The 12,736-nt window shown below is 58.9% G+C and overlaps 2 protein-coding genes across 2 annotated transcripts; both read left to right on the top strand.

Moving 5' to 3' along the window:
- Window positions 1–4,964, top strand: TRIM50 (tripartite motif containing 50). Its single transcript, XM_069873976.1, has 6 exons — window positions 1–455; window positions 1,319–1,414; window positions 2,870–3,100; window positions 3,391–3,413; window positions 3,690–3,814; window positions 4,053–4,964. Exons 1-6 carry the CDS (start codon window positions 51–53, stop codon window positions 4,655–4,657), a joined length of 1,485 nt encoding a protein of 494 aa, XP_069730077.1. The 5' UTR covers window positions 1–50; the 3' UTR covers window positions 4,658–4,964.
- A 1,204-nt stretch (window positions 4,965–6,168) lies between these two features.
- NSUN5 (NOP2/Sun RNA methyltransferase 5) lies at window positions 6,169–12,679 on the top strand. The gene is made up of 10 exons (XM_069873973.1): window positions 6,169–6,262; window positions 7,330–7,452; window positions 8,228–8,396; window positions 9,258–9,366; window positions 9,607–9,745; window positions 10,398–10,513; window positions 10,974–11,152; window positions 11,232–11,436; window positions 11,523–11,675; window positions 12,259–12,679. The coding sequence occupies exons 1-10, from the start codon at window positions 6,170–6,172 to the stop codon at window positions 12,524–12,526; spliced, it is 1,554 nt and encodes a 517-aa protein (XP_069730074.1). The 5' UTR covers window position 6,169; the 3' UTR covers window positions 12,527–12,679.
- The last annotated feature ends 57 nt before the right edge of the window (window positions 12,680–12,736 follow it).

Below are 12,736 nucleotides of genomic sequence, written 5' to 3'. Positions count from 1 at the left end.
GATCTCCCACCCGTGTTTCCCCGGCCACGTCTGCATGGGAAGGGGGTGGGATGGCTCGCAAGATGAGCATCGACGACTTGGAGGACCAGCTCCTCTGTCCTATCTGCTTGGAGGTCTTCAAGGAGCCCCTGATGCTGCAGTGTGGGCATTCGTACTGCAAGTCGTGTGTGGTGTCACTCTCTGAAGAGCTGGACAGGCAATTCCTGTGCCCCGTGTGCCGCCAAACGGTGGACTGCAGCGCCTCGCCACCCAACGTCACACTGGCCCGCGTCATCGAGGCGCTGCAGAGCCGAGGAGAGGCAGAGGCCACCCCAGAGTCCTGCCCGACACACCACAACCCCCTCAGCCTCTTCTGCGAGGCTGACCAAGAGGTGATCTGTGGGTTGTGTGGCACCATCGGCAACCACCGCCAGCACAAGATCACCCCCATCTCCACCGCGTATTGCCGGATGAAGGTGAGCAGGCAGAGCCAGCCAGGGCTCCTGGGCTGGGGGTTGTGGCACCTGCAGTGCTTTGCTGGCCAAATGTCCCTTCTTCAAAGGACACGCCAGAAATGATGCCAGAGTGGGGAGCACAGTCCCACAGCGCAGCCAGACCTGGGGTAGAGCTCGTGGGCTGGGGAGCAGCTCTTTCTCAGGCTGAGCACGTCCCCCTGCTGAGAGGGCTCATGGTTTTGATGGCTGAAGCGTGGTGGGGAGAGCAGGGGGTCAGGGAGTGTCGGCAGGGCCTTTCAAGACTGTTTGTAATCACCATCAAAGAGCGTAGAGATAAGAGCTGAGGCGAGGTGCCACACGAGAGCTGGGAGGTGGGGAAACAGAAGCTCTGGCCAGGCAGAGTAAACAGCGGCGGCGTCTGCCCAGCATCACGTGAAAGCCCCAGGAATGGAAAAGCAAAGGGCCACCCGTCCCCTCCACTCCTGACACGGCGGAGATAAGAGCAGCAGGAAACACTGCTGCCCTGGCCAGGCTCGCGGCACCAGTGCTACGAGGGTGCCAGCAGTCTGGTGCTGGTCTGCAGCTGCTTGCCACCCACTTTGCCTGGTGCAGAACAACCACGGGGTGTGAGATATGGACGGTTGGGGATGGGCAAGCAAACATGGCAAGAGGACTTGGTCAGCAGTGTCCAGAATTTCTCTCCTGCCTCTGGCAACCCTAAATCCTCCAGATCAAGAGGGCAAAGGTCATAAGGATGTGCAGATCCCCAGAAGGCTTAGAGAAAGCTCAGGAGAATGTGGCTTCTCAGGGTGAGAAGCCCTCGGGGGGGCTGGCAAGCACTGCCTGTGATTGAGGAGGCTGCCACAGAGGTGGTGTCTTTTCAGGAGGAGCTGTCTGTGCTGCTGACTGATGTCCACCGCTACAAGAGGAACTTGGACGAACACTTCAACAAGCTCATCAACAACAAAAGCCGTATCGCAGTGAGTGCAAAGGGAGCCTGTGCATCCCACACAGCCCCTGAAGCAACTCCTGCTCCTGGGTCTCCACAGTTTGCCTCCACTACTCCTCTCCTTCACTTCCCTCATCCATGGGATATCAGACAGGGCTTGTAGAATCATAGAATGGTTTGGAATGGAAGGGACCTCAAAGCCCAGCCAGCTCCAACCCCCTTCCATGGGCAGGGACACCTCCCACTGGATCAAGGGCTCCAAGCTCCATCCAACCTGGCCTCGAACACCTCCAGGGATGGGGCAGCCACCACTACTCTGGGCAACCTGGGCCAGGGCCTCCCCACCCTCATCATCAAGAATTTCTTCCTAATGTCTAGTCTATATCTTCCCCCTTCTGATTTAAAGCCATTCCCCCTATTCATCCAATCACTCCAGGCCCTTGTAAAAAGTCCCTTCCCAGCTTTCCTGGAGCCCCCTTCAGCACTGGAAGCTGCTCTAAGGTCTCCCCGCAGCCTTCTCTTCTCCAAGCTGAACAACCCCAACTCCCTCAGCCTGTCCTCACAGCAGAGGTGCTCCAGCTCTTGGAATATCTTCATGGCCTCCTCTGGACCCATTCCAACAGTTCCATGTCCTTCTTATGTTGGGGATTCCAGAACTGGACACAATACTCCAGATGCCCGGTCTTCTTCACAACTTCCCTGGGCGACCTGTGCCAGGGCCTCCCCACCCTCATCACGGAGAATTTCTTCCTAATGTCTAATCTAAACCTTCCCCCTTCCAATTTAAAGCCCTTATCTTCCACTCTGTTCCCTGAGGCTTGTTTTCTCCACAAAGCTCAGGGATTAAACACAGACCTATTTTCAGGAAGGGTGATGTAGCCCTGGCGGAGCACCCTGGCAAGAGCAGCAGTCAGACATGAAGATCAAATGTCCTCAGAAATGGGGAGATAAGAGGTGGAAGGGATCCCACTCAGAGCAGGCTTCACAGTCAGAGCAACGCCACTGGTTCCATGTCAAGTTTATGCCTGGTTTAGCTGTGTGTCCACTTCCCACCCACTAGATGTCCTCAAGGGACCTCCTGGCATCCCGTCTGAGGCCAAAGCTTCCCAGTGGAGCTCCTCAGAACAGCTCAACCCAAACGAAAGTGGAGCTCTACTCTTCCCCCACCTTAGCCCAGTTCACAGGATGTCCCTTGGGAGCAGAGGATCCAATAGCTCTTTCAAGGCTGTGATGAAGCTGCTTGGGACATCAGGAACCCAAATTCTGATGGAGGAGAGGGGTAGGGCAGGGATGCCGTGGTTGTGAGCTGCTGAGGACAGCAGGATGAAACTATCCTGCTGCGGAGAGCTGCTCTTTATTTGAAAAGCCAGAAGAGGGTGGCTTGGTGGGACACATTGACATTGCTGGTGGCATCTGTGGAACCAAAAAGTGGGTGAAGGGGATGGAGCAAGGGAGCCCCTCACAGCTGCTCACTGTCTCCTGGCAGAATGAGGCGGATGTCTTCAAGTGGGTGATCCGGAAGGAGTTCCAGGAGCTGCACAGGTACATCGATGAGGAGAAGGCCACCTTCCTGGAGAGTATCGAGGGGAAGGCATCCCAGCTCATCGCCTCCATTGAGTCCCAGGTCAGGCAGACGTCAGATGCCCTGCAGAGGCTTAAGGAGATGCAGAGCTCTCTGGAGGCACTCAGCAACGAAAGTCAGCTTGATTTTGTCCGGGTGAGCACACTCTCTAGCGAAGGCAGGGGCAGTCAGCCTGCTGCCCTGGGCAGGAGGGCCCTCACCAAGAACCATGAGAAAGATGATGTAGGTGCCCTCTGCCCAGCCAGGCCTTCACCTGATGGGAGAGACCTGACCTCCACGAGAGGCAACACCCTTAGCTGTCCCAGGAAAGGAGAGCCCTGACATCTCCAGCCCAGGGCACGGACATGTGCTGCTGTCACCATGCAGAGGAGATGTGTTCTGTCAGTCTCCCACCACCAACTCTCTCTTTCTCTTGTGTTTTCCAGAAATACGGCTCCTCCCAGTTCAGGTGCGTGGTGGAACCCAGCAGCAAAGAGCATCACTGGAGCCGGCAGTGCCTCCACACCAGGGCTGGAGGTCCCAGGCCAGTGGGCATCCCGGCGATGCTGGGGCAGCCTCGCATGGGCACTGGTGTTGTGATGGAGAGCCAGGGCCACAGCCGTGTGCTCAGCCCCAGGAGAGGGCAAGAGCAGCTGGTGAGGCACCTCTGGCTCCATCACACACAGCAGCCAGGTGAGGTCCCACCACCTCCGTTCCCCGTGTCACGGCTGCTGTTTCTTTCCAGGTCAGAGCTCCCCAGCTTGCACCCCAGCGATGGCATCTTCAGCCCAGTGTCCTTTAAGCCGTGCTTCCACCAAGATGACATCAAGATAACTGTGTGGAAGCGCCTGCACCGCCGGGTCCTGCCAGGTACTGACCTGCCCTGGCTCAGCCAGCGTCGTGCCGCCCCAGCCTCTGTCTTGCTCTTCGCTTGTACGCTCCTTGTCCCAAGCAGAGCTCCTGGGGCAGTGGCCAGCTGTGTCTCACAGCAGCAGCAGCCTTCTCCGGCATAACGCTCTGTTCCAGCCGCTGAGGCAGTGCCAGCCTGTCCGGCTGTGCCAGACCCCTGCCCACTTACGTGCCTGGGGCCTGCATGTTTTCCTTTTAGCTCCGGAGACGCTGAAGCTGGATCCGGTGACAGCGCATCCCCTCCTGGAGCTCTTCAAGGGCGACACGGTTGTGCAGTGTGGGCTCTTCCAGCGTCGGGACAGCAACCCCAAGCGTTTTGACTCCAGCAACTGCATCCTCACCTGCAAGGGCTTCTCCTGCGGGCAGCACTACTGGGAGGTGATCGTGGGCACCAGGAATCACTGGCGCGTGGGCATCATCAAGGGCACGGTCAGCCGCAAAGGGAAGCTCAGCAAGTCTCCCGAGAACGGCGTGTGGCTCATTGGCTTGAAGGAAGGGAAGGTCTACGAGGCCTTCAGCACCCCGCGGGCCACTCTGCCGCTGACCATCCGGCCCCAGCGCATCGGCATCTACCTGCACTACGAGAAGGGTGAGCTGACCTTCTACAACGCTGACAACCCTGATGAGCTCAGCCCCATCTACACCTTCCAGGCGGAGTTCCAGGGTCAACTCTACCCCATCGTGGACCTGTGCTGGCCCGAGCGAGGGCCTTACTCACCCCCCATCATCCTTCCCACACCCGCTGCCAGCCGGCACCCCCGGGTGCCGACCAGCCGTGCTCCCGAGGAGCCCACGAAGCTGTAGCCTGGCCAGTGGGGTGAGGCTGTGGCCGGGGAGGGCTGTGCCCGAAGCCAAGTCCTGCTGTGTGCAGGTTTGTCCTGCAGTGGAGGCTGTGGTGTGGCAGAGGAAGGCTCAGCAGCACAGGAGGCTCCTTCCCCTCTCCTTTAAGAGCATAAAAGCCTTAACCTTGGAATCCCCATTCCCCAGCCTGGGAGGCTGACCCAAAAGCCACCCTGTGAAGATCTCCCTATGGAAAGGAGCTGAAACACATGAGCCGTGAGCGTCCAGGGGTCTTTGTTGGCATCTTTGTTCTGAATAAACAGAGTTTGTGTTGGGCGAGCTGGCTGATACTGGTACAGTCACTGAGGAGCTGCCTGCAGCTGCAGGGCTCCAGGCCGCGGGGCTGACAAAGCATGGAGCTGCAGAGATCCATCAACTGGGCAGTGGGAACCACGAGGACACCAGCCTGTCTGGGCAGCAATTTCAGCTGCGCAGGGATGGGCACTGGGAGCCCTGGGAACCGGGAGCCAGGTGGGACACCAGACAGCACATCGTCTGCCCTGCTGACCGCGGAGAGCCACCAGGACCCCTTCTGGGCTCGGCACCAAGACCCGCAGCCGGGCTGTGCCAAATGAAGAGAGCCTTCGACAAAAAATACACCATTCCCGGGGTAAATATTTATTCTTGCACATGAGGTGTCCCGGCCAAACTGAGGCACCCAAATGTGGCTTCACATGGGGTTCTTGCACCCTTCCAGCCATCAGGTACGGGAAGGAGCAACAGCACCCACACCATCCCTTACCAGTCAGTCAAACTCGGCAGAACCTGGGTTCTGCAGCATTCCTGCTGCTCAGCTGCTGATCATAGAATCATGGTGAGGTTTGGGTCGGAAGGGACCTCAAAACCCATCCAGTTCCAACCGCTGTCATGAGCAGGGACACCTCCCACTGGATCAGGGACTCCAAGCTCCATCCAACCTGGCCTTGAACCCCTCCAGGGATGGGGCAGCCACCCCTGCTCTGGGCAACCTGGGCCAGGGCCTCATCACCCTCACAGAAAAACATTTCTCCCTAAGATCTCATCTCAATCTCCCCTCTTACAGCTCAAAACTGTTCCCCCTTGTATGCTCCCTGCCCTCCCTGATCCATAGCCCTTCCCCAGCTTTCCTGGAGCCCTGTTCCCCATTCTCTGTTCCCCATTTCTCTTCCCTTTTCCCCTTCCCCACTCTCCATTCCCCTTCCCCATCCCCTACTACCTATTCCCATTCCCCATCCCCATTCCCCTTCTCCACTCCCCACCCCTACCCCCATTTCCCGCCTCCCCAGCCCTCGCGCGCCTCCTGCTGGGCGGGAAAACTTCCCGCTCTGTCCCCTCCAGGCCCCGCCCCCTCGCGCACGCGAGGGGGCGGGGCCTGGAGGGGACGGAGCGGGGAGCGCGCTGTATGCGAGACCACGCCCCTTTTCCTCTTAAGCCCCGCCCCCCACCTCGAGGCCCCCGCCCCCTCGAGGCCCCGCCCCCTCGCGCACGAGGCCCAAGATGGCGCTGCACAGCGCGGCCGCCGCCGTCCTGCAGGGCCTGGAGCGGGGACAGGGGAGCGTCAAGAGCCTCGTGTACAACAGCGGCTTCCCGGTGAGGCGGGGCGGGGGGGGACAGGGGTGACGGGAGGGGGGTCTCGGAGGAGGAGGAGGGGGTGAGGGAGAGGAGGGGGGTGAGGGAGGAGGAGGAAGGGGGTCAGGGAAGAAGGAGGGTCGAGGGGGAGGAGGGGGTTTGGGGAGGAGGGGAGGGGGTCAGGGAGGAGGAGGGGGGTCAGGGAGGAGGAGTTGGGTCAGGAAGGAAGGGGGGAGGGAGGAGGAGAGGGGTGTCAGGGAGTAGGAGGGGATCAGGGAGAGGACAGGGGGATCAGGAAGAGGAGGAGGGGGTCAGGGAGGAGGAGGGGGATCGAAGAGGAGGAGGAAGGGTCAGGGAGGAGGGGGGGGTCAGGGAGTAGGAGGGGGTTGGAGAGGACAGGGGGATCGGGGAAGAGGAGGAGGGGGTCAGGGAGGAGAAGGGGGGTCAGGGAGGAGGAGAGAGAAGTCAGGGAGTAGGAGGGGGTTGGAGAGGACGGGGGATCGGGGAAGAGGAGGAGGGGGTCAGGGAGGAGGAGGAGGAGGGTCAGGGAGGAGGAGAGAGAAGTCAGGGAGAGGACAGGGGGATTGGGGAAGAGGAGGAGGGGGTCAGGGAGGAGGAAGGGGGTCAGGGAGGAGGAGGAGGGTCAGGGAGGAGAGATGTCAAGCTCAAGGGGAGGGGGGTCAGGGACAGGTAAGGGGGTCAGGGAGGAGGAGGGGAGGTCAGGGAGGAGGAGGAGGGTCAGGAAGGAAGGCGGGGAGGGAGGAGGAGGAAGGGTCAGGGAGGAGGAAGGGTCAGGGAGGAGGAGGAGGAGGGGGGTCAGGGAGGAGGAGGGGAGTCAGGGAGGAGAAGAGAGAAGTCAGGGAGAGGACAGGGGGATTGGGGAAGAGGAGGAGGGGGTCAGGGAGGAGGAAGGGGGTCAGGGAGGAGGAGGTGTCAAGCTCAAGGGGAGGGGGGTCAGAGACAGGTAGGGGGTCAGGGAAGAGGAGGGGCGTCAGGGAGGAGGAGGGGAGGTCAGGCTCCAGGTGAGGGGGTCAGGGACAGGGCTGGGGTCTCAGCCCCAGGGGTGACGTCTCGCCCCGTGCCCACAGCGCATCCGCCCACTGTACGCGCTGGTGTGTGAGACGCTGCGCTTCACCCCGGTGCTCGAGAAGCTGCTGGTGGGCTCCGCGCTGCTGCAGGCCGAGAAGAAGCTGTCCCCGCAGCTCGCCAAGGTAAGGGGGGGCTAGGGGGCTGAGCAGCGGCCCCTGATACCAAAATGCCAGTGAATTGACTCTCCAAGACTCATTTTTGAGTTTTAGAAAGCGAGCATCCTTTATCAGGGCCGGGCAGCACCAGGCAGTGATCTCCATTGGTCGTGTGCAGCCAGACAAGAGCTGGCACAGAAGAGATCTCTGCTTACATGCACACGGATACATTTTCCCAGAAATCTTGCACCCATTCTATTACTTTCCAAGGTCTAATTTTAATGTTTGTTGTGAACTTCACGACAGTCAAAGCTCTCGCTAATTTGGAACTTTGGAGCCAGCTCTGCCTGACCTTGCATTTGAGATGGGGAAAGACCCCAAACAGGTGGTTACAGGATTGCTCAGCATAGATCCCACCGAACACAAGGTGTTACCATCTCCAAAGAATGAACAGTGGCTGGGAAGACATTGCTTGAAAGAAAACACGCTGTTTAAAAAATAGTTACGGAGATGAAACCGAACTCTAGCTTAAATCAAAAATATTCCACTTTTTGTAATAGTAGCAACTTCCTGAACCAGTAAGAGACACCTCTGGTCAGCACAGATCACACCGAGCACCAGACGTAATCATTTCCAAAAGAACAAGAAAATATGCTGTAAAAAACATGTTGTCGGAGGGACATCCTGTCTGACTTTCAAGCAGTACAATTACTTAGATGAAACTGGACTCTGCTTTAGGTTAAATCAAAATATTCCATTTTTTTTGTAATGGTAACTCCTTGTATCCCACCGGCTCTCACAGGTGCTGGTGTATGACCTGCTCTTCGGGAAGGGGCTGCGGTGCGGGGGACGCTGGAAGGCGCTGGTGCGGCGGCACCGGGCCCGCCTGGAGGCCGAGTTGGCCCGCATGAAGGTGCAGCAGAAGGTGAGCCGCAACGAGGACCTGCTGGTGCCATCAGCAAGCCCCGACGGTGAGTTGCCTAGGGATAGGATTTATGGTTTAGTGGTGGACGGGAGCGGTTGGGCTTGATCTCAAAGGTCTTTTCCAACCTAGTGATTCTGTGGTTCTGTGAGGTGCTGGGTGCTCGCCCGCAGCCGTTGTGAGAAATGCTCCAAATAGGTAAACTGAGGCACGCAGCTGGTGAAGCAGCGTGATTTATTGCGATCATGGGAGCGCCTCCTTCTGACAAGAAGGAAAGTGCTCATTGGGTCAAAAAAACCGTGGGTTTTTATACCATTTCTTTTGAGGCAAGACCACCCCAGCTCCTCGAATTCACAGCCTATCCCAAGCCTGTTATCAGGTTAAATTGTCCATATCAGATTTCTTGGCCCAACCTGTTGATTGTAAGTACTTAGATTCCTAAGCATATCTTGTTCTATACTGGAAAGTAAGATCTCTTACATTATCTTATTATTTCATTCTCCAAACTATATGTTCAGCAATTTCCTAGTGAAAAACAATTTATGGAAACGTATTTTACAAGAGGACTGTAAGTTCTGTTTAGCAAAGCCGTTCATCTTAGAATCATGGTGTGGTTTGGGTTGGAAGGGACCTCAAAGCCACCCCCTCAGTTCCACCCCCTCTGCCACAGGCAGTGACACCTCCCAGTGGATCAGGGGCTCCAAGCCCCATCCAACCTGGCCTTGAACCCCTCCAGGGATGGGGCAGCCACCACTGCTCTGGGCAACCTGGGCCAGAGCCTCCCCACCCTCATCATGAAGAAGTTCTAAAACTTGAATTTTGTAAAAATACAAGTAGCCACAATCTCATACTGGGGTGGGGGTGTCTCTTCCTCACCCCACTGGCTCTGCCTGACCCCCCGGCCCCTCAGCCCCCCAGGTCCCGCGCTATGTGCGAGTCAACACCCTCAAGACGTGCGTGGACGATGTGATTGACTTCTTCAAGCGCCAGGGCTACTCCTACCTGGGCAAGGCAGCCAGGTAAGCGTTGCATCACCACCTCACCTTGTCTGGGGTGTCAGCAAGCATCAGGGGCTTGGCACGGGGTCCTGTGGGCCGTGGGAGTTGTTGGTCTTGGTGTTTGGGGTGTCCAGGTTGGGGTCCTCCCCACTCTTTGTGCCTCTGTGGGTGCTGGGGAGCGTGAGGTTCCTCAGCCTGGGCTCTGGTGTGGGCGCATGGAAGCAGGACTGGGTGGTGATCCTCCCTGTGCCTCCTGGGCAGCGTGGAGGATCTGAGAGCCCTTTCTGGGAAGAAATTCCTGTTGGATCTTCATCTCCCGGAGCTGCTGGTTTTTCCTCCGCAGACGGACTTCCATGACAACCTGCTGTACACTTCAGGACACATAATTCTGCAGGACAAGGTGTGGAGCTGGGAAGGGAAAATCACAAACTGGGGGGGGGTCCCATCCTCCCTACTGAGCGCTGAGCTGGGACTGCTTTGCTGCAGTGGAATCCTGGAATGGTTTGGGTTGGAAGGGACCTCAAAGCCCATCCAGTCCCACCCCTGCCATGGGCAGGGACACCTCCCACTGGATCAGGGGCTCCGAGCCCCATCCGACCTGGCCTTGAACCCCTCCAGGGCTGGGGCAGCCACCACTGCTCTGGGCAACTTGGGCCAGGGCCTCCCCATTCTCACAGAAAAGCATTTCTCTCTAAGATCTCATCTCGATCTCCCTTCTTACAGCTCAAAATCATTTCCCCTAGTTCTCTCCCTGCCCTCCCTGATCCAGAGCCCCTCCCCAGCTTTCCTGGAGCCCCTTTCAGGACTGGAAGCTGCTTTGAGGTCTCCCCGCAGCCTTCTCTTCTCCAGGCTGAACAACCCTCAGCCTTTCAGAAGCCGTGTGCGCAGGGCTCTCCCATGGCTTTGCTGCCGTGGGGACGGGGTGGATTGCTGTGAACTGAGCTGTAAAAATGTGGGATGTGGGGAGCCCAGCTGGGCAGCGTGCGGGGCCGTGGGCTGCCCCAGGGGAGGATCAGAGGCTGCTCCTTTGACACGGCTTTGCCTTCTCACAGGCCAGCTGCCTCCCTGCCTTCCTCCTCGACCCCCCTGCTGGCTCCCACGTTATCGATGCCTGCGCTGCCCCTGGGAATAAGACCAGCCACCTGGCTGCCATCCTGAAGAACAAGGGGTGAGGGAGCTTTATGTGCCGGGGGGAGGGACAGGGGTGCAGGGGGGCCTAGTCTCCCCGAGAGAGGAGGAGAGGGTGGCAGGAAACGCTGCAGCCTCTCCCCTGCCTCAGGCTGTGCGTCTGAGAGGACATGAAGTCACTTCAGGGTTCACTTCATAGAATCACGGAGTTGTTTGGCTTGGAAGGGAACTCAAAGCCCACTCAGTTCCACCCCCTGTCACAGGCAGGGACGCTTCCCACTGGATCAGGGGCTCCAAGCCCCGTCCAACCTGGCCTTGAACCCCTCCAGGGATGGAGCAGCCACCACTGCTCTGGGCAACTTCCCAGTGCCTGACCCTGCCCAGGCCCAGCCCTGCTTGGTGCTGCTGGGGAACAGCCCCCACGTGAGCTCTGCCTGTGATCCAGAGCCACGGTTCCTGGAATGTTCACTCCTCTCTTGGGTGCCGGGCTCTGCCTTCAGCCAGATCTTTGCCTTCGATGTGGACCCCAAGCGCCTGGCCACCATGAACACCCTGCTGACACGAGCTGGTGTCACCGCCTTCCGGCTTGCCCAGCAGGACTTCCTGACTGTGGATCCCAGAGACCCCCAGTACCGCAGGGTGACCTACATCCTCCTCGACCCGTCCTGCAGCGGCTCAGGTAACGCGCGGGGCTGCAGCCCCTGCCCGCAGCCGGGCTCTGTGCAGGTGGAGCCTGGACAACGGCTGCTGTTCCGCAGGGATGGTGAACCGGGCGCCGCAGGAGGAGGCTGCCCCGAGCGCCCAGCGGCTGCAGGCGCTGGCCACCTTCCAGCGCAAGGTTTTGAGCCATGCCCTGTGCTTCCCGGCTCTCCGGCGCCTGGTCTACTCTACGTGCTCGTTGCACCGGGAGGAGAACGAGGACGTGGTGCGCTCCGTGCTGCAGGAGTCGGGCTCGGCCTTCAGGTGCGGCACCACGGGGGGACGTGGCGCGTGGGGACACAGCGCAGGGGGGTGCCGGGCTCGGCACTGACCCACGTCTCATGCCACAGGCTGGTGGATGCCTTCCCTTCCTGGCCGTGCCGAGGACTCGCCGCCTTCCCTGGGGCCGAGTGCTGCCTCCGCGCCTCTCCTGCCGCCACGCTCACCCATGGCTTCTTCGTGGCTGTCCTGGAGCGGCACGAGGAAGGGGCTGCAGCCCCCAGGTGAGAGGAACCTCAGGGCTCTGCTGGCCAGCGCAGAGCAAGGAATACGGAGGGGTCTGGCTGCAGTGGGAATCATAGAATTGTTAGGTTGGAAAAGAGCTTTGAGATCATTGAGTGCAACTGTACCTGCCCACTAGTAAATTAGATCCCCAAGCACTTCATCTGCCCGTCTGCTAAACGCCTCCAGGGATGGTGATGCCACCACCTCCCCAGGCAGCTGCTGCCAGTGCCTGAGAACCCTTTTGGTGACAGATTTTTCTAATGTCCAAGCTGAACTTCCCCTGACACAGTCTGAGGCTGTTCCCTCTTTTCCTGTCACAGAGGAGACCAACACCTGCCTCTCCCCAGCCTCCTTTTGGGCAGTTGTAGACAGCGATGAGGTTACCCCCCAGCATCCTTTTCTCAAGGCTAAACACCCACAGGTTCCCCAGCCCCTTCCCTTCCCCGGACACGCACCAAGCCCTCAGTGGCTTATAGTGAAGAGCCCAAAACCAACCCCAGGGTTGGAGGTGCAGCCTCCCCAGGTCCAGGGACACAATCACGCCAGGAGCTGCTGGCTCAGGCTCTTCACTCCTGTCTGCAGCTCCCTGCCAGTGGCAGCTGAGGAGAACCCACAGCATGGAGAGGGAACGGAGCTGGGAGCAGCTCGCAGGAAGAGGAAAAACCAGGAGGTGGCAGCTGAGAACCCCCCTCAGCGCAGAGACGGAACAGAACCAGGAGCAGCTCCCAAGAAGAGGAAAAAGCAGCAGGCAGTTGCTGAGGAGAACCTGCCGCACAGTGAGGGAACTGAACCAGAAGCAGCTCCCAAGAAGAAGAAGAGGAGGAGGAAAAAGCCACGTGTGAAGGAGTGAAACAACGTTTTTAGGTCTTGGCTGCGCCCAGCAGGGGCTGACAGGGAGCGCTTCCGCTGGATTGAGGGGGATATTTTACTATCCTATCCCCTAAGACTCAGTATCTCAGCCTTTGCAAGGCTGGAATAGATTAAAGCCTCTCTTTTCACTGTCTTTTGCGTGTGCTTGTGCAGTCTTGCGCAGAAACAGCAGCCACTGTGTGTGGTGGAG

Source organism: Phaenicophaeus curvirostris, chromosome 21 (genome assembly GCF_032191515.1).
Source record: "Phaenicophaeus curvirostris isolate KB17595 chromosome 21, BPBGC_Pcur_1.0, whole genome shotgun sequence".
Classification (NCBI taxonomy): domain Eukaryota; kingdom Metazoa; phylum Chordata; class Aves; order Cuculiformes; family Cuculidae; genus Phaenicophaeus; species Phaenicophaeus curvirostris.
This window is presented reverse-complemented; position numbering and strand designations above follow the sequence as displayed.

Bases quoted from the DNA above. Each gene is read 5' to 3' on its own strand.
- NSUN5 (XM_069873973.1), top strand. From the start codon at position 6,170: ATGGCGCTGCACAGCGCGGCCGCCGCCGTCCTGCAGGGCCTGGAGCGG. The intron at 7,453-8,227 runs GTAAGGGGGGGC...CGGCTCTCACAG, and splicing joins TGTCCCCGCAGCTCGCCAAG to GTGCTGGTGTATGACCTGCT. The intron at 11,153-11,231 runs GTAACGCGCGGG...GCTGTTCCGCAG, and splicing joins CCCGTCCTGCAGCGGCTCAG to GGATGGTGAACCGGGCGCCG.
- TRIM50 (XM_069873976.1), top strand. From the start codon at position 51: ATGGCTCGCAAGATGAGCATCGACGACTTGGAGGACCAGCTCCTCTGT. The intron at 3,414-3,689 runs GTGCGTGGTGGA...GTTTCTTTCCAG, and splicing joins TACGGCTCCTCCCAGTTCAG to GTCAGAGCTCCCCAGCTTGC. The intron at 3,815-4,052 runs GTACTGACCTGC...TTTTCCTTTTAG, and splicing joins GCACCGCCGGGTCCTGCCAG to CTCCGGAGACGCTGAAGCTG.